The sequence below is a fragment of the Pavona decussata genome, unplaced genomic scaffold, assembly GCF_977016875.1.
Source record: "Pavona decussata unplaced genomic scaffold, jaPavDecu1.1 SCAFFOLD_157, whole genome shotgun sequence".
Taxonomy (NCBI): Eukaryota; Metazoa; Cnidaria; class Anthozoa; order Scleractinia; family Agariciidae; genus Pavona; species Pavona decussata.
Window position 1 is genome coordinate 420,104 of NW_028145569.1, and position 26,826 is coordinate 446,929.

General features: G+C 39.1%; 3 protein-coding genes across 3 annotated transcripts; all 3 read right to left on the reverse strand.

Moving 5' to 3' along the window:
• Positions 1-837: 837 nt before the first annotated feature.
• Positions 838-25,918, reverse strand: LOC146465057 (afadin- and alpha-actinin-binding protein B-like). The gene is made up of 15 exons (XM_085128978.1): positions 25,513-25,918; positions 22,977-23,134; positions 21,431-21,488; positions 20,823-20,933; positions 14,626-14,834; positions 13,941-13,995; positions 13,092-13,199; positions 12,505-12,586; positions 11,023-11,100; positions 10,808-10,923; positions 5,945-5,992; positions 4,815-4,943; positions 4,049-4,142; positions 3,173-3,365; positions 838-2,622 (listed from the first exon to the last, which is right to left on the reverse strand). The coding sequence occupies exons 1-15, from the start codon at positions 25,726-25,728 to the stop codon at positions 2,430-2,432; spliced, it is 1,848 nt and encodes a 615-aa protein (XP_084985104.1). The 5' UTR covers positions 25,729-25,918; the 3' UTR covers positions 838-2,429.
• Positions 15,266-17,754, reverse strand: LOC146465058 (uncharacterized). The gene has a single exon (XM_085128957.1). The coding sequence runs from the start codon at positions 16,699-16,701 to the stop codon at positions 15,535-15,537; it is 1,167 nt and encodes a 388-aa protein (XP_084985083.1). The 5' UTR covers positions 16,702-17,754; the 3' UTR covers positions 15,266-15,534.
• Positions 18,425-19,715, reverse strand: LOC146465059 (uncharacterized). Its single transcript, XM_085128994.1, has one exon. It carries the CDS (start codon positions 19,529-19,531, stop codon positions 18,425-18,427), a length of 1,107 nt encoding a protein of 368 aa, XP_084985120.1. The 5' UTR covers positions 19,532-19,715.
• Positions 25,919-26,826: the final 908 nt, after the last annotated feature.

The window sequence follows — 26,826 nt, forward strand, 5'->3', positions numbered from 1 at the left end:
CATATTTTCAAAACAAAAAAATTCAAATGTAAAATAAAGTAGGGAAAAAACGCATCGACAAATCGAGAAACCCAAGAGTGTTATAAATATGTCGGAAATTTCCAGAACTTCATCAAGGAAAAATACACAATATCTTAAAAGACGATGCAAAATGATCTTTTATCCCGGGAAAGAAAGCAAAAGCTTTATAATAAAACCAAACTTTTCAATTCTATATAAGGTTTTTGTTTGTCACCAACATGACACAGCAATTTTCCCTTAACTTAATAATCTTAATTACAGGTTTTGACAAGGGAAATATTGCGTGTGGCAAGATTCAGTTGTCGCTCCAAGACCGATTGACACTATAAAGACTACTCTTGACCTGAAAAAACGTGCATGTCATGTTCTCGAAAAGAAATCAAGCTTTGCGATTACCATAATCGATTTTTTTGGGGTTATTGATTTTGATCGATTAGCCAGTATAAACAACCTCGTTACCAGGGTCGCTCCTGTTCAGGAGAGTTTCTGGGAACGAGCCACACTGTTTGTTTCTTGACTATTGTGGCGCTTAAAAACGTTTTTCCCGCGAGGTTTCTTATGTGACAACAAACTGAACAATCTATAAACTTTACACGAACTAGACAAACGGTCTATACGGCTTTAGCTCGAAACGCGGCAGCTAAAATTAAATTTTAACAAAAAGTCGTGTCTCGCGCGCAAGTTATGAGCTCTTTGCGTCCCCATTCGCGAGTCATGTATCGATATCTCGAAAGAAAAACGCCAGAGACTGAAAAAATATTGTTATGAAGTCTACGGATTATTGTCCTGTTGATTATTTGAATGAAAACAAAAGGAACAGTGAAACAATTTTATTGTGAAAATCTTGTTTATTTAAAGAATCTACGATACTTCTTTCTGATATGTCTACAACTATGATACAGCGGTTAATAATTCTTTACATCAGCATTTACGCTTTTTCACACATTTAACTCTTTTGTCAATACTTCGATCGTGTCCTTTTGGTCCCAGCCGGGCGTTTACAACAATTTGGTTGATTTTCCTTGAAACGATTAATTAAGGGGGGACTTAACCTAACTGTGCCATTTTTCCGCCACTTGACATGGCTTGAAGGGAATTATCTCGTTCACGTTTCAAGCAATCCAAAAACTCTATGCTCATCTGTGAATCTATGTCGAGGGGTGTTTTGTGAATTTTTCGGTGATTTTTGGGTATATTTGGGAGGAGATTGTTTTTCTAGAAGGATTGGTAAAATTAAGAGAAATAAGAAATATTGAAGATTTAGTGAAGTTTTAAAATTAGAATGTGTAGTTAATAATTAATAGACGGACACCAAGTTAGTCCACTAGCAACCTAGGATGCTCTTGCGTGGGTATCCAATGTCTGTTGGTGTTCCAAAAATCATTTTCTTTCTTCTATCCATTCTTAAAACCTCTTCAAAATTCATTTTAATTTAGGTTAAGTCCCCCCTTAATTAGCGTGAAAAGCAATTTAGACACAAAGTGCTCACAGGGAGCAGATCAGAACCCTGTTCTTTTTATTTGTGACTAACAGTTTCGTAACAATTATCAGTTTCCCTAACCGTTTGGTTCCGTGCTTTTTGAAAAAGTACATTAACCAAACCTAGCGAAATCACTTTCCGGGTCGGAGTAGAACACGGAGATTTAAGGTCAAGTCTACTTAAAGAGAGAACTGAGGAGGCTTCTTAGAGTTAACAATTTCACTGGACACCACTAAATTTTGCAAGTTTAAATTCACTGAACATTTTATAGAGGAGCCACCCATAAAGAGGAAAGTATAAGGGGAGGACTGCGCGTATTTTTGGAAGTTTGTAGTTTTAGGAAAGCACGCACTCTACGTCTTGAGTGAGTGAAATTTGGATCCTTACATGTAGCCGGCAGGGTCAGTAAGGTATTGGGCGAAACGTCCTCTGCCTTTATCGCCCCTCACCTCCTTCTCCACTCGCCGGCCTTCCTTTTCCGGCGCCCTATCCCCGACTAGAGAGTCTGTTCATAAAACTACTGAGGAAAGGAAATCAGGCAGAAATAATCTGAGGCGAGACCCATGACAAACGATGTGAAGATATAGGAAAGGAAAGTTTCTCGAACCAGCGATCTAAAACTTCTCGCCGGGACTATCGGCGTACATTGTACGTCTCCTAAAAGAATAAGTTCCACATTTATAACTATTACATCATGGAGGTTTAAAAGAGCAAGCTTGACTTTGTCGCGGCTTGTTGAAACCATTTCTCGAAGATTAACAGCATTCATTCAATCTTTCACTCCCGCCAAATCCAAGCAAGCAGAAAGCATATTAACGAATAGCACTGAGCAGCTATTCCATTTTACAGTAAACCACAGAATGGTTCAGGTTTATTTTACTGCTGTCCTTTCACGCTCAACTGACACTATTCCGCCTCACCTCGCCTCTCATAAGTCACTAGACGAACTCCTTTTCATCTGGAGAGCTTTCTTGACCTTTTGCGCATGCTCGTTGATTCTCTTGGCTTGCCTTGCATCGCAGTAGTTTTCTTTCAATGAATCACCGCTGGACGATTGCTTCGCGGGAGATGGTGACCTATTCACTGATCCATGTACTGGGGAATAACCTTTGAGAGGTGTTCTGCAAAAAGCAAATCAAAAATATCAAATTTTGACGTTCTCGCTACCCTTCAAAGATCTCCGAATTTCACGGGATTGTCTTTGTTGACGTCTTGTTTATATTTTGCCTTATTAGCATGTCAAACAACATGCTACGAACAAATGAGGTAATCAGGATGAATATTCGGTGCGACATGTCGAACATTTTCGGAAAAATAAGCTTCCAAAAACTGTGAAATTTACAAAGAATGGAATGTATCGCTGGGTGGCAAGTCATACATTCTTTGTCATATCATAATACTTTGAAAGTTTCTCATTTCTCAAAACTATTTAACATATCACGGATAATTTTTCAGAGTATTAAACTCTTTCAATTATGGAGTACTGCTCTTTGTAGCTAGTTTCGTCGTTTACCCTAAAATATGCTTTCAAGGCTACGCATGTAAACAAAGATCCTCCTTTAACATGTTTTCAAAAAAAGAAAAGAAAATTTGTGTTTGTCTTCTTTACTTTCTTTTCCCTTGAAAAATTAAAAACACTAGGAATTTCAAACATACTGTTACATCACTTACTCGTTAAAATCGTTGATAAACTGGGACTTGTCCGTCTTTAAAGACAAGGCTTTGTATAAATCATCCGTGCTTGGGATTTCCGCTGGTCCGTCTCGTGGGATTTGGGGAGAGACCCTTGACTCGGATAAAAGAAGACTTCTTGGCGCTGGTGAAAACGAGGCGGTGCTAAACTGAAGCCGAGGAGCATCAGGAGCTGCAAACAAGCGACAGAACAATTTGTAAATGGAAACTGAGTAAATAACTATGATAGTCCACCCGTCTGACGGACAGACGGACGGATGGATGGATCGACGGAAGGAAAGAAAGGCTGATTGCCTAACCAACCGAGCGACCGACCGACCGATCAACTGACTGGCTGACTGGCTAACCAACTGATGACTGGCTGATCAACTGACTGACTGACTGACCGATTGTCTGACTGACTGACCGACTGATTGACGGACCGATTGTCTGACGACCGTCTGACTGATTGACTGACTGGCCGACTGTCTGACGATCATCTGACTGGCCAATCAACTGACTGTCTGACTGTCTGATGACCGTCTGACTGACTGACTGGCCGACTAATGACTTTCTGACGACCGTCTAACTGACTGACCGATCGACTGATTAGCCGTCGGACGACTGTGTAAAGTCCGTCTGACTGACTGATCAGCTAAATCCCCGTCCTACTATCAGACCAAACAGCCAAGAAACCAATTGTCCCACTGACTGAACGTCGTTAAATTTTTGCAAGCAGCCATAAAAGACACCAAACGTATACGTCCATATAAATCCTCGGCTAGTACGCCAGTTATTTTTTTCTGATCTATTTATTACATTTGAAAACAGATTTAAAAGGCAATATTTTAATATTTTTGTATGTGGATCACCTACATTTTGATTTTCTTCCTCCGGAGGACAGTTTCCTTAACGGCGTTAAAAGCTGCTGCTTGTAAAAGGATGCGCGTTCTTCTTCAAACTTCTTCCTCTGCAGAAAACAAAACAGATATATTAACAACCCACTATTGCTTAAACCGTCGTTTACATTAAAACGGGGCTATCGATGTTGTTTTCAGTTTAATTTTTGAAGCAATATTCAAACCAAAAGCAAACAAGCGGGAATGGATTTTGTCCGTTTTTGAAGGTTTCTACGCAGGATCCTGAAGATTAGACAACCGAAACTTCGTAAACCTGACAACAACAGCACACGGGACTGCCCTCGATCGAATGGAACGACTCCCAAAGCAGTCCTGGAAGAATTGCAAAGGAACATGTCTTGGACTGAGCTCCAGAGGATGACAATGAATAGAGTTACGTGGAAAACCACGGTCGAGGCCCTATGCTCCTTTTAGGAGTAAAAACGGCTCAAGCAAATATACCATAAAATAAGTTACCGAGTAAATAGAAGGTCTTCGCAGTTGTTTTGCGCAACTTAAACGGTTTCGAAAAGAAACTTGAAAAAAAATTCAAATCTGAATTCTTTTTCAGGTTCATCTCGCAACTGCTTAAGTTGCGCAAACAACTGCCAGGACCTTTCTTCTATTTAATCTTCCATCCGCAGTTCCAATATGTTATTCAAGCTACTGAGTATAGGGTATACATGTAGAGTGTTTTGAAAAAGGTGCCTGAAAGAAGAAATGTTGTTTTGTACGCTTCCCACCTCGTGTCCTAGTTTAATGGCGGCGTCAGTTAGCTGTTTTCGCTCATTCTCAAGTCCAGCCCGCTGCTCATCAAAGAACTCTTTGTCCGTCGCAAACTTTTCTTTTTCCTCAAGTAAATCAGAATCCATCTAAAGGAATAAAGAAACTTCACTACAGACATACTCACGCCCACACGAATGTCTGTAAAAGAGGGAATAACACTATTTCCCACTCCCACCTCCCCCCCTGTCTTGAACGACGCACAATGGAAGATAGTTCGTCTAAACGCATAATGCGTCTTGTGCCCATCTTTATACTAGAGACAAAAAACCAGACGTCCAAGTTCGTGCAGACGGACAATGCGTCTTCTAGTATAAAAACGGCCAAAATTCTTGAATAGCTTAATATCGGACATCACCTTTTTTTTTTTTTTAAACCATATCTAGACACGGGAAGGGGGCTCTGCCCGTGCCGAGTTGAACGTCAATAACTTTTTTTAACATTTCAGGAGTAACTGAATTTTTAGAAATTTATCAGGGAACAATTTGGTGTGGTCGGTAACGGTTAGTGTTCATAGACTTTGATGCTACTCTATGGCAATCAATTTTTGACAGGTTTTGACAAGTTTTATTTTTTTAGGAAATGGTTATGTTTATAGCTCAAATTAGTGTTCTTTTATTGGCTTTCATTACTTTTCGTTTAATTTTGGCGCTGTCCTGAAGAAATCTACAAATCCAAGATGGCCGCCATTTGGCAATTCTGACGTGTAACACAACATGTGACGTCATCACTTCTTGTGGCGGACGTTACAGGTAACATCTTTGGACGTATTATTTATCCTTCAAGTGTCAGTGTCATACCTTTAACAGTCTCGCACCAGGCGTTCAAAAACGAAAAAAGGCCCGGTCAAGAAGCACATCCTTGACGTGTTAAATAATCAACGTGATTACTCCACCTAAGGACGAGTATCAGCAGTTTATTTATGGGTAACCCGTCAACTTCCTGATTGCCTATAAAAGTAGGTCTCGTGCATTACGATATTTGCGTTCTGCATGAAGTCAACGACAACCTCCCTACACTTCTTTGACTTGAGTTTCATACTAAGGCTGACTGATACAGAAATCGTGTTCTTGACAAGCAGGTATCTTACCAGAAAAGATGAGTCTTTCGTTGGACTATTTGCTTTTGCCTGCAAAGACTGCAAAACAAACAAACAAATAATCACAGTTTCAGTTCCGACGTTAGTTTGTTAAGGTCCTGTTTGGGGAAACTCCGTCATGAAGCTTGACAAACGGATAAGGGAGTTAGTTTCTATAGAAACTGCGGTGCTGCGTCGGTGGGGGGTAGAAACAAGTGTTTGGTTTAACAACAAAGTTGGTAACTAAAACATTGGCCACCGTAAAGAGATTTGAGTGCTGACGTTTCGAGCGTTAGCCCTTCGTCAGAGCGAATCTGACAACGCTACAAAGAAAAGAAGACCGCTCTTGTTGTTATTGGGGTTGTTTTTTGCGAGAACTTTTTCGCCGCACGACACATGTGACAGTAGTTCCAGGGTGTACTCAAGGTAGATCTGTAATTGTTTCCAAGTACGCTTGCTTTTTATCCCCATAGAACAGACGCCCTTCACGGCTTAAGAACAACAACAACAACAATTTATTTGAAAAATAACAGAATGAATGGCTTGTCCCGTAAATAGTTACAAAACTAATCGATGCGGGACAAGACGAATACAGGAACACTTTAGAAAACTAACAAGTCAAGAACTTACAAATATAGACATGCAAAAAATTAACGTAGTAACTAGTTCACAGAATAAAAGTAATGATAGTAAATGGAGCAATTATTTAGTTAGTCCTGCTTTCGCTTTTCCCGCCAGTAAAAGATCTTGGGTGAAACAAGAGCCCCACAAGGCGTCTGCTCTCTCAGGAATGAGGCTGTTTCTATCTTCTAGGAAGCAATTCTTGCTTGACACGAATGCATGACCAGCGTCAAACCTGCGTTTGCCTTAATCTGTTTACATAACCCACCCCCCCCCCCTCCCCCCCCCCCGCCTGTGCGGGGGCACCAAAAAATAAAAATAAATAAATAAATAAATAAATAATTAAAAATTCGCGTTAACTTCAAAGAACTTCATTTACTCATAGTCCAGTCATTTTGTGGCTGGACCTGCCACTAATTGCAACAGAAGGTTTCTCTTCGCCAATCATTAAGGAATGGTATCTAGATAAACATACTAAAAGTCCCAAAGGATCCAAGCACGGGAACATGTCAAAATTTTAATGACTAATAACTCCCGATTTGGTGCAACATGGAAACGAGGCTAAAAAACAGAAGTTGGTTTTATTCTGCTTATTTATCTCCAGAAATGCACTCAATTCATCCAAATTTCATCAATTTTACTTCAGATACTTCTGTGAACTTTCACCTTGTAAATAACTTTACTTAATACGTGTGTAAGCTCAATTAAGCTCAAAGCCATACAGTATTTCAAATTTTTACTCAGAAAGGTCTGTACTAAAGAAATCCTATAACATTTCATTATTGTCCAACAGTACCCAGCTACTAGGTACAACTCGTTTTCAATGATACTGATAAACAAGATATTTGTGACAAAAATAAAATAGGCTTTCGCAATACTATCTAGGAAATATTCACACGTACGTACGCACGTTTCAATTTCTAACTCGTCGGAAATCTGTCACTCAAGGAAGTTCAATTATACAGCCGTTCATAAGGCATACGCGTGTCACTAGAAGAAGCATTTCTGGACATGTCAACTAGTACGTTCTGCTCTTTTACAGTTTTTTTTTTTTTTTTAGGATTCTGTTATTATTTCTCAATCAGTAGACAGAAGGTCAGCGAGAAACACACGTCGCGGGTGTTTTTGAGCAAAATTTCAATGACAACATCAACGTCAACATCCTGGTCATACTGGATGTTTATGAGAGCAAGGAAAAACTCTCGTTCACTATACATAGTTGCCCGTAAGTAAGCCTACAATCGGCGTAGAGTACTAAAAGATTGGCATTCTGAAGAGGTTACTAGCGTGCAGAGGATTCGTAACAACTTGTGAGTGTTGGGATAGAAATCATGTTCGCATTTAGCCAGAGCTTTAACCGCGTTGTGTAGTGAAGATTGCAGCTATTTGCGGCGCAACGGAGGAGTTCAAAGTCGGTGACCTGAGGCGATAAAACTGAAGTGCATCTTTGAGCTGATCGAGACAGTAGTCCTTCTGGGTAGCTAAGTGATCTAGCAAGGGAATTGCAAGGGCCCTCTTGAAATACTCTTCGGGCGTCGTTGCCTCCACGTCCCACGCACGTTACTGCGATGCTCCTGTCGGCCTTGGAATAGAGGGTTCGATGCCGACTTTTCTTGCAAGAGTAGCAGCTGTCTCAAGCCATTGTTAAAACTGGGTGCCAATCTGCTCTCAGGATAGCTTGAGGTCGCCTTTGAGGTCATCAACTTTGCGGTATGCCTCGTACACATCAATGTCGTGTTTCTGTAGCCTAATGCTCTGGGGCTTTACGAACAATAAGTACTTCATAGCAGTAACTTGAGTGATGAGAAAGGAAAACCTCAATACGGCATTTAAAAGCGAACACGCTTTATTTCGACTTTCACTATTCCAGTTCCATGGAGTGTTGCTGTACTGGTTTTGGAACAGTCGTCCATGGGAGATGTTGACGATAGAAGGTAACGTGTCAAAAAATACCTCGTATGCTTCATGCCTTTCGACCCATCGTGTAGACTCAAAAGCGTTGTTTTCTTTGTATCGGCAGCCTCCTTTTCTATAACTGCGTGCAAAAGCTGGTTTCGTTTAGGGGGGTTCCGGAACCCCTGGAACCCTCCCATGGGTACGCACCTGATTTGACGGGTTTTCGTAAAATTTTTCTTAATTTTTCTTTTCTTAAGACCAGGATGTTCTGAGGCAAATAGCATTGGGATTTGCTTTTTGGTCCTGAAGTTCACGCTGCACGCCTGATGATAAATGGCATCGGCCGCTGGCAAATCATGAACATGTACTACTTCTGCCCACTCATTTTTCCTTTCGGAACAGGATTGTTACACAGTATCTTTAGTTTCGAGGGTTGTCACCCTGAACACACCCCCTTGTCTTCTCTTTTCAGGTTCCTCGAAATCAACTTTCGTTTCACAGAATAAACAGTCAGTTTTTAAAGTTGAAGGACTTTTCAGTCTTGCGATCAAAAGAGCGGCGGCTACTTGATAATTGTGAAATGGTACTCTCCTGTTTCTTAGTTCTGGTGATGTAAGTTGGGTGGCAGTATGTGCGGCGGTATGTTTGGTGTACCTTTTGACCGTAGCAGGTTGAATGATGTCATAGCGCTCTGTGCTTGCCCGGTTAATACCCTACCTTCCCTTCTCACGAAGAGTTACGACGTCTTTTACGTTATCAAGTGATTTTTGGCAAATTGTGCAAGTGATTTCGTCATCCATTTTAGGATTCTTGATGGTCTAAAAAATAATTAGGATGCAACTTGGAATGTACCAAGCATACTTAATAGACCTTGTCGCGGTTTTCGATGCAATTTTTGCTCAATGAAATATGCTAGAAAATATTATGTTTTTCGAAAAAATTTTGTGTAAAAAAACAAAAAAACAAACCCCCCCAAAAAAAAACAATCAGAAATTTATTTTTTGGGGCAGACAATTTAGCTAGCACGGGTTTAACGACATGATTATGCAAGAAGTCGTACTGCTTCTTTCTAATTTTTCTATTTATATTTGTCTGTATGCAATTTCCCGCGGAATTCAATCCGGTTGGGAGTTTCGCGGGAAAAATAATTACTGACCACAAATTGTACGGGAAAATAAAACGTGGTGGCTGGGCGCTTTTCAGCACAGCTGCAACCCCTAACTTGTTGTAGTTAACTAATGGCTTTGATATCTAAAGTTTTTAATTGAGAAATGTTCATCAATTACTTTGTTTTTACGAAATGCTTTGTAAGAATATTTGACATCAGAATCTCGTACACTGGACACGTGATGTGTTCTTGCATGTTTTTCCGCCGCATAAACACCAGAAATCTGATTGAAAATATTCCGCAAGTGTACAATGTCTTTTTCTAAAGAATCGCAATTAATCGGCTTTACGCGTCTGTATCCTTTGTAATGATCTCGGTGTTTGTGCATGTTTTATTTATTAATACAGGTCGACTCTTTCCGAAGACACATGTTTAGTGTGAAGAAGGATTGATCGAAAAGTGCACTTAATTCAATTTACTGTCATAAGAACTAAAGAATATTGTAGGTAATCTTGAGTGTGTCTTACCAGAACTGAATATTGCAGAATCACGTCTTCTAGCCATTTTTCTCGACGGAAATATTACAAACGTGCAAGGCAAGCACAAACACTCACAAATGTACATGTGTAACCGCGAAGGCGCCATCTCCTGCAAGACCTGAAGACCGACTTCAAGTGAACCCGCAACGTTTTATTTTCCCACAATAATGTTCAAAATATTTAAATTAAATTAATTTTTTTAACATAAACGAAATCAATTCGGCAAGTGTAAACTTGAAAACAAAAACAAAACAAAACAACACTCTACCCAAAAAAGCAAAATTAAAAGTTTCACCAATATGTTAAGCGTTTCGCTAACACAGCTTTTCTTTTCTTCACCAAAACAATATCTTCTGTTACTTAAAGTATTAGGAACACATTAAATTGAACATTTAAACACGAAATTTCATTGCATTTTATTAAGTTTAAGATCTTTACACGCGCGATATAAAAAATGCATAAGTCAGCCTCGTTCCCATGCTGTCGTAAAACGGTTCTCAGAGCTTCGTAATTAATCCCGTTTTTTGGTAACTTCCCCAAATGGGATTTTTTGGGACTTTTGGTATGTTATTAAGGATACATTTCTGAGTCTAAAACCGTTGGAATACCTTCTGTTGCAATTAGTGGCAGGTTGACCGAATTTTCTTCATAAAATGACTGGACTATCAAGCGTCAGGAGGACATTGGCGAGCGTTGATTTGAAGGCGTTACCTCGATCAGATGTTCTTGTTGCTCCACAACATGTCTGTAGTTTTCCAGTTGCCTTTCCAGTCTCCTAACCTCTTCTTCCCAGTCAACGTTTTTAGTATCCTCCTGTTTACTAGAACCTGAAATCAAAAATACATTAATGTGGTGATAATACGGGTACATGTACCTTGAAATGAAATGTTTTATTGGAGAGCCACTGAAAATGAATTACTTCTCACCATTGCTTGAACCTTTGTTTGCTTCTTCTAATCTAGACTTCAACAGTCTCCATTTTTCTCTCAGACTGCTCTCAATTCCTGGAAGAAAATTAATGTATTTGTATTTAAAAACACAGAGCTACAATACAGTCACATGTTACAATCTTAAACATGTCGGACTCTGACTTGAAAAACAACGTTAAAACACAACGTTTATCAAAAACTTCATCAGGCATTTTGGCCGAAAATCTTCGGCTTTCGTCGGTTTACAAAAGACAAATAAATGTAAACGCCTATCTAGCGCTTCACAGCTTGCATATTTGTTTACCTGTCTCTTTAAAACCGACAAAGGCCGAAGATTTTCGGCCAAAAAGTCTTTTCAAAGTTTTTGATAAACATGTTTTAACGTTTTCTGTACATAGTCATAGTCCAACTCGTTTAAGATTGTATTTGTCCATTCCTGACAACACTTTTAGTACTTTTCATTTAATACGCATGTTGTTAGACCACAAATAAGCACCGGGGAAGAAGCTTTTCAGCAGTAAGTTGTTCTGTATTCCGCAATCACCGTGATTGCGGAATACAGAACAACTTACCGCTGGCCTGGTTCAATATTTGGTGTTCAAAGAGTTCTTCTTCACTGGTCTCACCAAGTTTCCAGTAGAACTCAACTTTAACAGAGTCTAATGTTTGCATACTGTGTTAGCTTATACTTGTGTCCTGCGCCCAGTTGCTCGAAGCATGGTTAGCGCTAACCCGGGTTAAATACCATAACAACCTATAGGTTTTAATACCTCTTAACCAATGGTTAGCGCTAACCATGCTTCGAGCAACTCAGCCCTGAACTACGAAAAAATATAACTTCTATGATGTAACTGCGGTACTAGACATTTCGGTGAAAATGCACAAAATTGAAAAGAAGAAATGTTCATCTTGTCAACTCATGAGTCCCCAGCACGAATCAAACCCAGGACCGCTCTGTACACACTGGTTTAATTACCTCTCCCCAGGGGGATACTCCGCTATATAAGCCACATGATGTATATACATGTAGGTATGTGTAGCCTCAAAGGATGTGGGTTTTTTTTTTTTTTTTTTTTTTACCGTTTTGGTCTCAAATAGGGTAAAGAGTTTAATTTATGACTTCGGTCTAAAGATCTGCAAATGAGTATGGACTTTAGAGGCCAGGGGCCCGTTTCTCGAAAGTCCTGGTAACTTACCGGGTCGGATAAGTGTCTTTGGTAATAAATGTTTCTTAACAGAAGTCAATTTTTGTTACCTTTGAATACTAAATTTTAAAATCACAATTCTATGAAAACATTGGCCAAGTACCATGTCTGTAATCACTGTGTAATCGGTGAAATAACATTTAAAAATATACTTACCGGCCCGGTAAGTTACCGGGACTTTCGAGAAACGGGCCCCAGGTCTGAAAAAGGGTAGCTAACCCCGCCCAATTAAATTACAATTAATTTTGACAAATTGTGTTCAGTGCCCCTGTACCTTCTCTAACAATGTCATACGGCATGTGAAAATGTCCTGTGGTCAGTTCATCCACTGAACCAGATTCACTGATTTCACCTCCCTGTTATTAAACAGAAAAATAAAACAATAAATAAAACGATATTCTAATATTCCAAGCACCTTGCAAACAGATCTCTTTAAAACCAAACTCAATTCAACTCCATGTACCAATGCAAGAGTGCTGCCTAAAAGGAGCCCGGTAGCCTGGGGTGCCCAAGAAAATTCTCTGGACACCCAAATTTTTTGCAGCGGCACCTAACACTTCACATGTTGGGCTCCTAACTTCTCAGCTTTTGGCCTTGTGGGCTCCTTCCTTATTAGTATGCAGTGTTTAATGTTTTTTTTTGTATGCTAATTTCCAACGTTCACAAAAGCATCATTGTTATGAACTCTCTTGACACACGCTTTTGCAGGAATGTTTTTGAAGCCGTTCAAAAAACTCGCAGCACGTGTTTTATCGGGTCTTAAACCACTCTGCTGCGCCTCGTGGTTTTAAATCCTGATAAAACACTGGTGCTCGTGTTTTAAACGTTACTTTAACAATTTAATCCTACAGTTGAACTGACCTCTGTATTATTATCACAATCATCATTCTGATGATTCAGTAGATCTATCAGTTCAGTCTGCATACTTTGAAGCGATTCTCTTAGATCATTGTTTTCAACCATCAGTTCCTGTATTACCAAGGAAACAAATAACGACTTACTCAGGATCTTTTTAAAGTGTATATCAACTATCACAAAAAAGTATTAAAGTAGGATAAATCCAGACAACTGTCCAAAGGTGAAAATTGTGCAGTACATGGACATAATAACTGAGGTAACCATTTCCTGGAATAATTTTTTCCTTAAATTAATTCCCCTCTCAAACAAGCATCCCCATTTTTAGCCAAGGAAACTTTTCACATAAATTAACTTACACATATAATAATTTAATAATAATTTGTTTATTTATATAGCGCCCTTTAACACTAGAATGATCAAAGGTGCTTTACAATCCAAGAAAACTAATATTTATGATAGATATTACAATAAAAATGCTATTTGCTATAGATCATTAATATATAGATACACATACGTGTAGCTTGAACATTTACTGTAAGTTATCTCCTGTGAATAAGTCTGCCGCATGTAAATATAGTTTAATATTATTTTTAGAGCAGAGAAAAAGAAACCTCACCCTGGATATAGGGTGATAAGGAAATAAATTTCAATAAAATATCCTAATTTCACTGAAAGACATGATTATGTTAATGTGGACCTGTCCAGTAAAAGCCTTATATTGTAATTGTCAGGACATAACTAGGATTCACCTAAACTAAAGAGTCTGCCAGATTAAATAGTATGAAAAATGTAATAATTTATTTGCTTCATCCACAGATTTCTCATATTGACAGCGTGTAAGAATCCACCAACCTTTTGCCGTTCCTCGTAACTTGTAATTAGCATCCTGTACATTTCTTCTTCATTTCTGAAAATAAAAATCAGTAGAATGGATAATTTTTAGACTTTACACACCTATATGTACATAATTAAGAGTTCTTGGTGGAGCTGCTAGATCATGAAAGTAGTACATGCGGCTGTATTCCAACACAGTGACAGATCCATAACTTGACGTACGTATAAGAGGGGAGAGCAGAGTGGGTGAAAGAGGGGAGGTGGGGTATGGGGAAGGGTTGGAAAATGCTTTAGAATTTTAAATGTGTTGGCCCTCCAGGTCCCATTTTTTCTGCAAAGTGGAGTATATCACAGTTCAGTGTACACACTAGTGCTTCCGGGACTTTTCCTAATCCCCCACCCCCCACCCTCCCCACCCCAAAGAAAAAAGCTGCTGACCAATATTGGCCAGATTTTGACCCTCCCAAAATTGCTAAATTATATTATTTTGGCATAATCTAACAGTTGGTTTATCTCCCTTCATGACTGTAAGAACACAAAGAGTGAAACTGAAATAATTCTTGTACATGTCCATACTTTTCTGAGTCGTATTGTAGTGGATGATTACCAAACTGTCTGCCGATAGTTGGCCAACAGTTGGGTGGCAGTCGGTGGAGGTGAGCTGTTGTTCATTTTTACCAAAATTCCTCATCAATTCTCTTACTTTGCTGTTCCAGTGTTCCACATTGCACGCTGTCCACTTGGTCTTTTTATCAAATTCAAAATGTCCAGGCCAACTCTCTTCTCTTGACTTTTGTCTGTTAGAAGTTGGTGAATTCTTTCCTTGAGTTTGCTGAATTCTCGTTCCTTTTTCCTAGTCTCGTGTTCGTACTGTTTTTGTATGTGAAGCACATTGGCTTTGGTTTTCTTCAACTGTAAGAAAGAAAACATGCATTACAATTTTATTTAAAAACATATTTACAACAAAATTGATAAATTAAACGAGACTTACCTGTAAGTTGAAGTTTGATTGGAATTCTATCGAGTCATCAAACTGCACCAAGGGATCACATGAGATAGCTAGATGCATGCGCATAGTCAGTTTTCACAGCCGAATGTGAGTGTCTCACACAAAAATAGGTAATACCCCAAGTTAAAACTCATAGGGAATAAAGGGTGGGTAAAACAAAGTCCAACAGTAATTGCCCACATAATGGGGCTAATAAAGGGTGGGCATGTGATCCCTTGGTGCAGTTTGATGACTCGATAGAATTCCAATCAAACTTCAACTTACAGGTAAGTCTCGTTTAATTTATCAATTCTATCTCGTCATCACTGCCCCAGGGATCCCATGAGATTTCAAAGCCAAGACAGTCACATGAGGAAAGATCTCCAAAGTATACTGACAATAATTTTTTTTTTTTTTTTTCGTAACATGAAGTTCCAAGCCACCCATTAGGGCAGAGAACAAGAAACATGTGAACAAACAATTGTCCTATGAAGTTACTGAATAACAATAACAATGTAGAGGCACAAAAGGCCTGAAGTAAGCAGTCTCTAAGCGAAGTATATCACAGAACTTAAGTCACTAATAATAGCATCAGGGCTGAGAGACAACATCCCTGTCTATGTTCTAATCAATCTGAAGTACAGCTGATGCAAAAGTGGAAGTCTCAACTGGTTTATTGTAGAATTGGTCAAAGCACCTTGAGGATGACCAGCCAGCGGTGCGCAGGATTTCATGAAGGGGGACACTTGCTGCTTTAGCTTTAGAGGTTGCTGCAGCTCTTGTACTGTGTGGTTTGAAGACTTTGGTATCAACACCAGCCAACTCCATTACTAATCGGATCCATCTGGAAATAGTTTCTCTTGAGACCTGTTTGTAAGGTTTGGTGAAGCTAATAAAAAGTTTACTTTCTGATCCTCTGAGAGATTTGGTTCGCTTGAGATATTCTTTCAGGTAAGTTGACACACAGAGTGACGAATCAGCAGGGTAAGCTCGTAAGACAACAGATGGAGCTCTGTAACCTGGCCTGCTTTGTTTCACATGTTCCATGAGCGGGAATTCAAATCCATTAGGCAATTCTTTCATGCAACCAATGTCTAGGATGTGTAAGCTTTGTCCTCTTTGTGCGGATAATAAGGCTACCAGCATAACCAACTTTAAAGTGAGTGATTTCAAGTCAAGCTTCTCAGGAGGGTTGAGGGAGGAAAGGTAAGTTAAAACAGGTTGTAAATCCCAGGTTGATTGGTAACGAGGGGTTGGAGGGGAGGCTTTGTATACACCTTTCATAAACCTGGAAACTAGTGGATGGCTGCCAATCGTCATGTTATTTGTAGGTACAGCAACTGCCGAAATGGCACTCCTGGCAGTATTGATGGTGGTGTAAGTCAGTCCCTTGTCATGGAGGCTAACAAGGAAATCTAAAACTGCTGTCAGAGGTGGATTGTAGGGATCAGCCTTCCATTTACTACAAAAATCAATCCACTGTTTGATGTATGGTCTATATTGCTTCTGTGTTCCATCAGACCAGGATTTGAGGATGATCGCAGTAGCCTTGTCTGAAACGCTTCTCTGCTGGAGGCTTTCCCGGAGAGCTTGCAAGCCATCAGTTTCAACTGGTTTCGAAGGGGGTGCAGTGCATGGTTGTGGGGTTGTGTCAGCAAACAACGCGAGTGTGGAAGAAGAACAGGGTTGTCTACTAGCAAGTGAAGGAGAGGGGTAAACCAAGGTTGGGTCTGCCAAACAGGAACTAGAAGTACCCCAGTTGCTTGATCCTGCTCTATTTTCTGTAAGCATCCTGCTATAACACTAAAAGGGGGAAAAGCATAGAAATAGTATTCTTTCCAATTCATAAAGAATGCATTGACATATTTGGCACCAGGGTCTGGTTTCCATGACACATAACTAGAAACTTTAAAATTGAGGCGGGATGCAAACAAATCTATTTCAAATGGGCCCCACATTTTATCTAGGTCTGAAAAAACTTCCAGGTTTAAAGACCATTCAGTTGAACTGTTAAATTGCCTAGATTCAGTGTCAGCCTCCACATTGGTAGATCCTGGTATGTGACAAGCACTGAGCCAAATTTCTCTCTCCATACACCACAGCCAAATTTTCTGAGCCACATCATTACATTCAACAGATTTGATGCCCCCCATGTTATTGACATATGCTACTGTTGTTGTGTTGTCAGATTGAATCCTTATATGTTTGTTATGAACATTGCTGAGGAGAGACTTCAAACCCAGGAGCACTGCTTTCAATTCTAAGTAGTTAATATGGAAAGCTTGTTCTTCTAAACTCCAAAGACCACCAGTTTTCTGAACCCCAAATACTGCGCCCCAACCTCTAGTGGAGGCATCTGTGGTAAGGGTCAGGTCAGGGTCTTCCTGAACAATATTTTTAAATGAAGAGTCTACATTGTTCACCCACCAGGTTAACTCTGATCTAGATTCATTTGACAAATACATTGGGGAATCATAATTGCCTTTACTGATCTGCAAGGCAAGAATTTTATCCTTTTCTAGGTTCCTGTAGTATAACTCCCCAAACTGGACACCAGGAAAGCTAGAAACGATCAACCCAATAACCTGTGCAACTTCTCTAATAGACATGTAACTCTTGTGCAATAAACTCTGGCAAGCTAGCCGTACACGTTCAGCTTTAGTAGGTGGAAGTCGAATTGTCATGTTTATACTATTCAACAAGAAACCAAGAAATTCCATTTCTTGCGATGGTACCAAGACTGACTTTTCTGGGTGAATCACAAACCCTAACTTAATGAATGTATCAACAGTGTCCTGGATATTCTTGGCACAGGCAGAGTAATTATATCCCAACAGCAATGAGTCATCTATATGACCCATACAAATATGACCTAAAGATCTGATATGAGAATAGACTGGCTTTAATATTTTTGCGAATAAACGAGGAGCACAAGCCAGGCCATTGGGCAAGCAAGTATACTGAAAATAGCTACCTTGCCACTCGAATTTCAAGTATCTCCTATCCCCTGTGGCGATAGGAACTGAATAGCAAGCATCTTTTAGGTCAACCGATGCCATAAAGCACCCTGGACGCATGAGTTTGAGGGCTGTTTTAATATTATCCATTTTAAAATGGTAATATGATACAAATTCATTAAGAGCTTTGAGGTTTAAGATCATTCTGTAAGTGCCATCTTTCTTGGGACGCACAAATATGGTAGAGGTAAAGTCACCCTCTACACAATGGGTCTGTTCAACAACACCTTTGTCAAGTAGTTTAGCGATTTCTTCATTGATAATTGCCCTTTCAGAAAGGGAGAATTGCATTTGTTTAGGCTTGCAAATCTGAAAAGGGAGATCCTCCCCAAACTCAATATGATAGTGCTTTATAGCATCGAGTATGAAAGGGTCACTAGTCAGTGACTTCCAACCTCCTACATGGTCTTTCAGCCGTCCAGCTGAGAAATAAACAACCATTTGGGATAGATGTTCTTTATCAATAGCTGGTGGCAGATGTTCCCTTACCTGTGTTTCTACTGGTCTTTGGTGTTGGATTGGCTGGCCTTTTTCTGGGCACTCTTGTGTGCCCGGCTGTATCCTAAAAAAGGACGTTGCTGAGGTGTTTTCTGACTTGATGTTCTGTCATATGATCTGTCATATGGCTTAAAGTTTGAGCGGCGAAATTTTTGTCCTCCCGCCTTCGTGAAACCATGGTTTGACATTCGAGTGTCAGAGGATTTCTGCATTTGGCGGCCTGCTTTCTTTGCTTCAGACATTTCCTTCAAATGCTTTGATAGGTCATCACCAAACAACTTCGTTGATGGTTTAATTTCATCCTTACATAATCTTGTGTAAGGAGGATTTAGGTCAGGTTTTATGAGCTCTCGTCGCTTCATGTTGAGTTTAAAATTCGCATTAGCAAGAAGAGCAATGCTATCCATGACATGATCAAGAATCTTACGAGTATTTGGCGTTGTTCCAGCGTGAAGATCCTTCACCAGCTGGTCACCTAAGATAGACAGAGCTGATAAGCTCTGAACAAGCGGTTCTTGTACCCGCTGGAAAGCTAGGTCAACTGTTCTGCTGCGCCGTGGCAGCAAATCCCAAATCTCCTCATTAACTGTTGTGGGCGATAGGAACTTGCAATTCTCTGGAGGGTGATATTTTTCTACTCGTTCTTTCACTGTTTCCGGTGAAAGACCTCCAGTGGCCATGTTATCTATCAAGCCAGCGATCTTTTCTGCTATGGCAGGAGATTTCTCCTTAGACTGCACAAACGCCTGAGTCAGGCTATCAAGGATATCATCCTGCGACCCTGAGTCAGGGCATGAGGCAGTTTTCTTCGCCGGGTTCGTCCCGGGGTTTGTACGCGAATCGCTCGAGTCGAGCACATTGTTTACCACGGCGTTTATATCTACTGTGTCATTTTTGTCCCCTTCCGATTCTTCATCTTCGTCTGAGTCAGCACGAAGTATGATATCTTCTTTAAGACTGGCTAGCATTGCCGTCTGAGTCTCGGAAGCCTTAGCAAGTTGAGCCAAGGTGGCAGCTAGTCCTTGTAGGACCGCCATATTGTTGTCCGGAGGATGATCTGTGCCATTGCTTTTAGAGACACCGGAGTCTGAACTCGCTTGATCCATGTTTATGGACTGGTTAATCGATTGAAGACAGTCACTAGGTCCAAAAATTCACCAAAAGGCGAAAAAGAGTCAATTTTGTTCGGATAACTAAACCTCGTGCAAATACTGATTTGCGCGCGAAAAGCACTGACTATGCGCATGCGTCTAGCTATCTCATGGGATCCCTGGGGCAGTGATGACGAGATAGAATTATGAAGGATGGTTGGAAAAGTGAATTTATCTAATTTATATTTAATTTTTCTGCAAGGAAAAGGTTTGGTTTTTCAGCACGCACCGCGTGAGTCCATTGTGAAATGTTATTGTCTTTGTAGCATCACGGCAAAGACTGAAAAAAAAAAATATCTCCGGTTCTCTTTGGCAGAATTCGCTGATTAAAACGGTAAAACGCTCTCTCTTCAAAGCCAAGATTTTTCTTCAACATTTCTATGATGCGCTGATCACACTTTGTGAACATTATACGTTATTTCTTGGCACGGTGGATCAGTATTCGACACTAACTTTCCTGCTAAATTGCCCTTTGGGCAACCAGGTCTCTATTTTTTGTTGCCTAGCGTATTTTTTGGTTGCCCAAAAAATCGCCGGCTCACCGGGAAAATACAAAGCGTAAATTTGGCCGCTTAGAGCCTGGGTTCGGTAAATTTACCAACAATCTTTGCGGGTTAAAAAAACATGGCGGCTGCGATTTTGTGCACAGTATTTCGTGCTCGTTTTGTTGTATCTTGTTCAAACTAATATGTATCTTTTTTCGATCTACGGCTAACGGGTATGAAAATATCCCAAGGTAGGTACCCATATTAATTAACACAATAAATAAATTGACGGCAAAGAGTTTTCAATTCGCTTTATTTCCTGCTGGACACACTGTGGACAGGAGCAAAACATCTGCTTATCCGATTGGGCAACTTTTACCGTAGTTTTACTTGCCCCGGGCAATCAGGCAAGCGTTAGTGTCGAACACTGCTGGATGTTTATAAAAATATGCCGCCGCGAGCATAAGCTGAATTGCAGCTCAAGAAATCGAGTGCAGTTTTCGGTTTTTTTGCAAATTAATTAGAAGTGATAAAATGTTTGCACCACATGTACCTTGTGTCATTGGGAGATTTCACAGACTGAAAGCAAGTGTTTAACGGCCATAACTTGAGGACTATTAAAGTGGGGGACCTTTTACAAGGGATTTAGTAATACAATTTATGAAAGTTTGAAGTGCTTGCAACAAGTGCATATTTTGAGCATGGACTGAACTAACAAGTCAGTGGCAAATATATAAGAGCAAGACATATCCTTTACTGACCTCTTCTCTATCCAGTTTTATCTCTTCTTTTGCCTTTAAAAGTTTTCCCTGTAGCTGTCTTTCCCTTTCGTTCCCCATGGCAATTTCTCTCTGTGCAGATTCTAATTGTTCCTATTGATAAAGACAAGCAATTAATAAATATAAATAAAATTTGAAATTATTTGAAAAAAACATTGACATCAAATGCATTGAAAAAAGACACAGTCTAGCAAATTACCAACATTGCAAGATGTGTACAATCATGTGACAGCCTATTTTGGTCTCTAATGTTTAAGGGTCACCATGGACATGGCAAGAATGCAAGAGCCAGTAAAACAAATTCCATAATGCTGGATCAATTCAAGTCCCTTGCATGTCTATGTACATGCATTAACTCCTGTTCAAGCCAAGGAGCCAAGTTCTTTAACTTTCTCCCTGTCTCTACTTCTCTTCTTTGGAAACCTCTTTTGATTGATTCAAAATTAATTGCTACCATGAAACTATAATGCACACTTGTAACCTGCTTCTAAGGGAATTTTAAATCTGGAGAATGACTGCCCCACCTTGTCTCTATCAAAATTTATTGCAGAGTGTACATGTACGCTAACATAAAACTGACACACAAATACCTTCAGTCTATTCTGTGTCTGTATGAGATGTTCATTGTCACACTCTGACCGAAGATTCCTTAAATTCAAAGTCAAAGTAAAGCAAATTCAACAAATTATCAACTGCAATGTGTATGTTGTGGTTTAATTTTTTTTCTTTTTATGGTTTAAATTTTTTCAAGCCAATTTAATTTTCCTTTGTGTAGTATTCATTACCGTAACCATAATCCAAGACAAAGGAAAATTAGAATCAAACTGGTTTCAATTGAAAAATTTTCAAGCAAACAAAATTATTTTGAACTACAACATGTACATGCATAATGCAGGCCTAATACCTGGGATAATGCAATATATAGATAAAAAAAATAAATGAGAATTAAATACTGCATAGGACGGTGGGGCATACCTGTAAATGTACTATACAAGTGTAAGTACAAGTAAGAATTAATTTAAATTAAGAGCACTTCAATAGTATGTAATAAGTACTTGCAGCACCATACCTAAATATTTTAAATCTGTAAATGTGACCTGGAAAGCGAAAACGGACACTAACAGTTTTCCGTTTAACGGGCAAAAAACTGGATTGCAAACAATGTTAAACGGATAGTAAACGGTTATCACAAGCGTTTAAACAGATTCCAGTTCCGTTTAAACGGATAAATAAAAGCGTTAAACGGTTGGGCAAAGTCCAAAAACGGAATGCCGTAAACGTTAAATGGTTGCAGAATTTTTTAAACGGAAAGCTGAGAACGTTAAACGGTTGAAGAAAGTTGTTAAACGATCATAAACGGAGAACTCAGAATGTTGAACGTTTCAATAATAATCTTAAATGCAATTTAAGTCAACAGCAAAAAGAGCAGGTTTCTGTACTGTCTAGGGGTCAGCAGCTCAAGCCTTTGATGCATGCTCAGCTGGATCACTGTAATCATGTTATAGCATCTTTCAGTGGCAATGTTATTTGTCAGGCATCTTCAGGACTTTGGGGGTCTTCTTTCGCCTCCTCCTCTACCAGAGCTGTCATTAAGGGCTGTAACCTATAACACCTGTCACGGCTGAATACCCTTCAAAGAACCTTTATGTTACGGCTGATCATGATGGTTGAAGGGTCATTTTGATCACTCACAAATTAACAAGATTGTTCCGGGTGACAAGCCACATGTGGCTAAAAACTTAACGACAGCCTTGTCTACCCCCTTTTTTCCACTGCATAGTTAGTGTGACAGGTGCACAGAAGCCTTCCAAGGGTGGGGCTCTATAGCTGTGTAATGTGAGGATCACCAGTGATTAAAGTGGTACTCAGGCTAGGGACTGACTAGACTGCAATGGAAACCCTTGGGCGAGGTGCATAAAACTTAATGGCAGGCGTAAATGCTATCGTCAGACGTTAAAATACTGAATGTGACTGGGCTGAAGGTCTGGCATTAGCAGTTACGCCCGGCATTAAATTTTCTGCAACCCACTCCAGGAAATTCCAGGCATCCAATTTCCAAATAATAATGCATTTGTTAAATAAATATTATATATTTTTTTAACTGCCAAGTGGATAAAATGACTTCACACTACTCACTTCTGCTCAAGATCTGTTCTCTGTTTCATATTTCGTTGCTGTTGTTGCAAAAGTTCATAGGTACTATTAATCAATTTAACAATGTCAAATGTGTCAGGAGGCCCACGACCACTGCGAGAAGGTGTAAATAATGAGGAGAATCCAAGAACACCAAGCTCCTGAAAACGGAACCAAAATTAATTTAATTTCACAATAGAATGTTTGTTAATTGTGGTTGATTTACAACTGAACTTCAAGAGGTATTTCACAATAACTGTAAAAATTCCTGTGTGCTTATTGTTTCGTACAAGTGGGTATTGCCTACAAGAGTACAGACAATAAAAAATGATGTCAGATGTAACAACTGCAATTGCTTTCCCAACAGAACATAAAGCCAATTCTGCCCTAGACTTTTTCCATGTTATTGCAAAAAAACAAATTGATGACAGTTTTCTACAGGTATGGTCTGTACTCTTATAGACCATAGAATGGCGGTTATTGCCATTAATATTCAAAAGTTGGCGGCAAAACCACTTACCTGTGGCTTGTGGTTCCACTTGAGTTTTTAACATTACATGTAAAATATGATGTCATTTTTATGGTCTATAAGAGTGTAGACCAAAGAAAACTATCACTGATTTGTGAAATAAACTGATACTCAGTTCAGCAATTACTTGCTTTATAATGCCGGCAAATGTAAATTTTATATTATTTCTTTGTATACACTGTGATTCATTTATAAGTATTGTAATTTCAGTTGTGTTTGGCCCCCAACCAGGATAGCATAAAAAGCTGTGAAAAGGTCTGACCCCACTTGTTCAAAGAGCATATTATTAAATAGCTAGCCAGTGGATAAAATTGTATTAGTTATATCTGCTGGATAGTAATTTATCCACTGGATAGAGTTATCCGTTCTTTGAACAATTCAGCTGGAGCGGGATCTAATTTGCAAGTTATGCAAAACAATAATTATTTTTGAGAGGGCTGAGTGACTATGAACAACTTTACAAAGCCATTATTCAATTAAAATGAAGACCCAAACCAATAAACCAGAAACTAAAAAAAGCAATTATATAAAAGCATTGTTCCATTTCACTGGTTTCATTTAGTGCAAAATCTAAATTCTTGCAACTTTGTTAAAAGAAGCTACATGTAAAATCCATTTTGGTATATTTACCAAATGAATTAAGATTTAATACAATGTAACTACATTTTAATAAATGACAAAACTGTCAACTTCGGACATTTTCACAGGTAATAGGTGTCAAATCCATTCAAATTGAAGCCAAAATTTTGACATTATGATTCATAATATTATTATCTCAGTTAAAATGCAATTTAATTTAATGAAAGGAACGAGACTATGAATGATTAAAATCTAAAAATTTCCCGATGCTTCTCTGATGTTGATATTAACAATAATGACTCCTCTAGTTAAATTTTTTCTTTTATATTGTAAACAGGCTTTGAGGAAACCACCTTTAAACTCTTTAGGTATGCAATTGAAATATTAGGACTCCTTGAATTACCCTCTCAGATTTCAGGAAGCAAAATTTCTGTTACTATGGCACCTAAAGTGTTTGCAGCTTGGAAAACTAAACATTAAATTTGGACGAAGTAAAATATCATTGTAACATTAGAGACAGAAAGAAATTAAAATTTTAATGATACTGGCCTTGAGAAAATTTTAAAGACCTTGGCCTTGAGAAAGGATGCTTTTGCTTTCATCTTTATGATTTCATTTCTTATATCAAAACTGTGTAGACCTAACTGGCAATTACTAAATGTCACGTCCAGTATTAAACCACATAATGCTATGCTTCTTCTTCTTGATTATTAATCAGCAAGACCATACATTTATATAATTATACAGTAACGTATTGTGTTGTGTTATGAATATCTAAACTAAGATTTTTTTTGGCGCATTTGACAAAAAAATACCTTGGTTTCAGACATTCATGAAACAACACTTTCTGTTTGTCAAACGACAATGGTACAAAACAATAAGTGTCTCATTAGTTATTAAAAATGTTTGCCAAAAGGTTTGAAAAGAAAGCTAATCAAAAACCCCGAATAGATACAAACACGAAACAAAAATTATTGATCTTTGAAGTTCAATTTGTTCCTTGCAGCAAACAAAACGATTCAGCGAATTTCATGAAACACGTACAAGTTTCAAGGGTAGCTAGCAACCAGCTGGAACAACGCAAATTCCCTAGCTCAAGAACCGAAGCGATATGTTCATGCAACCACGCGAAAAAGCCTACAGTATAAAATTTCGAAGCTCTTGCAAATATACATGTAAGCCGACATTAAACACGACAAGATTGGAACAACGGTTAGCTTGTCGAAACACCGCGAGAAATGACAAGTGTTTCACAAACGGATTAACGTTTACTGTGTTTCCTAAACTGATTGTCGACTCAGAATTATTCACAAAGTAAAACAAAATCAACTTGCAAGAATACAAAGGTAGCAGTCATTAACTGAAGATATCGATCTATAGGAACATCTACACAGACAAAGATATAATCACGCCACAAATTATTCCACATACCTGGTTCAAGTAAGCGACACACTGGTCGATATTATCTCTCCGGCAGAACTGCTTCTCGCCTGAACTGAACAACGGCGATACTGGCGAAGGGGTTAGCCTCACATCTCCGAAGTCTAGCTCTCTTTCCGGGCTAGAATGCCGCGACGAATGAGTAGTGTAACGGTTTACAAAATCTCCCCAGTCTTGAACCTTTTCGCTCATGTTTCGAAGCTTCATTCATGAGGTATTTAACCGTTGATCGCAAGCCTCCCGCGGCAATTGGATCTTCGATGGCTGTTTTTCCTGATTGTTGGGTTTAGCCGAAAAATAATTAAGCGGTATACGTCCTAAATTTAGACAACTCGGACGTGAGAATAAATAATTCAACGAGAAGTTTTTTTGAAACATCCGGCAAAATCAACCAGGCGATCACGCGCTTGAATCACGCGCATGTTCCATGTTAACTGACCATACCGGTGACAGGCTCAGGCATCTCTACTTCCGGTGTCGGTGAATGCAAATCCTGCTAGAATCAACTCAGTTTTCTTTTAAATTTAAATTGTTCCTCGGCATATATAAGAATTTTTTGTTTACCCACTGACCAAACATAGCACTTTCATCGTCTATCTCAGTTGACTTTTCTACTCGTGGGACATTTATAAAATAAACTCCTTCAGGCGACTGGTTTATCAGACTCGGGTTGGAAGATTGTCCGCAAAATGAGCAGTTGCCGAGAGAATTTAAGCTCAACTTTAAGGACAACTGTGAAATTTTGAGGACATTCCTTTAGCTGCTGGAATTACAATCTTCGGTATCAGAAAGCCTGAAAGGGTTTAAATTTATTTTAAAACCCCCTGGTCAGAATTTCTGATTTCAACGATGTGGTATTAAAAGACAAAGCTGAGCCTCTTGTGAGCTGCATAACTACTGGCAAAATATAAAATACAAGCTGTCTTTTGTCGTTTACTCGATTTTATTGCACTGTGACAAGATTAGAACAGCTAGTACCTAAAACTAAAATATCGTGTTCTTTGTTTGTAATTTCTTGTTGGAAAAGCTAGTACTGTCTGATTTTGTACCACGTGACGTGTTTTTATCAATCATACGTTGATTGATTGACTGACTGACTGACTGACTGACTGACTGACTGACTGACTGACTGACTGACTGACTGACTGACTGCGAGACCTCGCCTCGCTTCGAACCTGAGAATCGTCGACTGCAAGTCGTGTGGTCGTGTCTAGATCATTCTTGTACCAGAGTCGTACTTTTCGCTTGGTGAATGAGTATCACGTAATATATCAAACACGAGAAGGTATGTTTCATCAGATATCC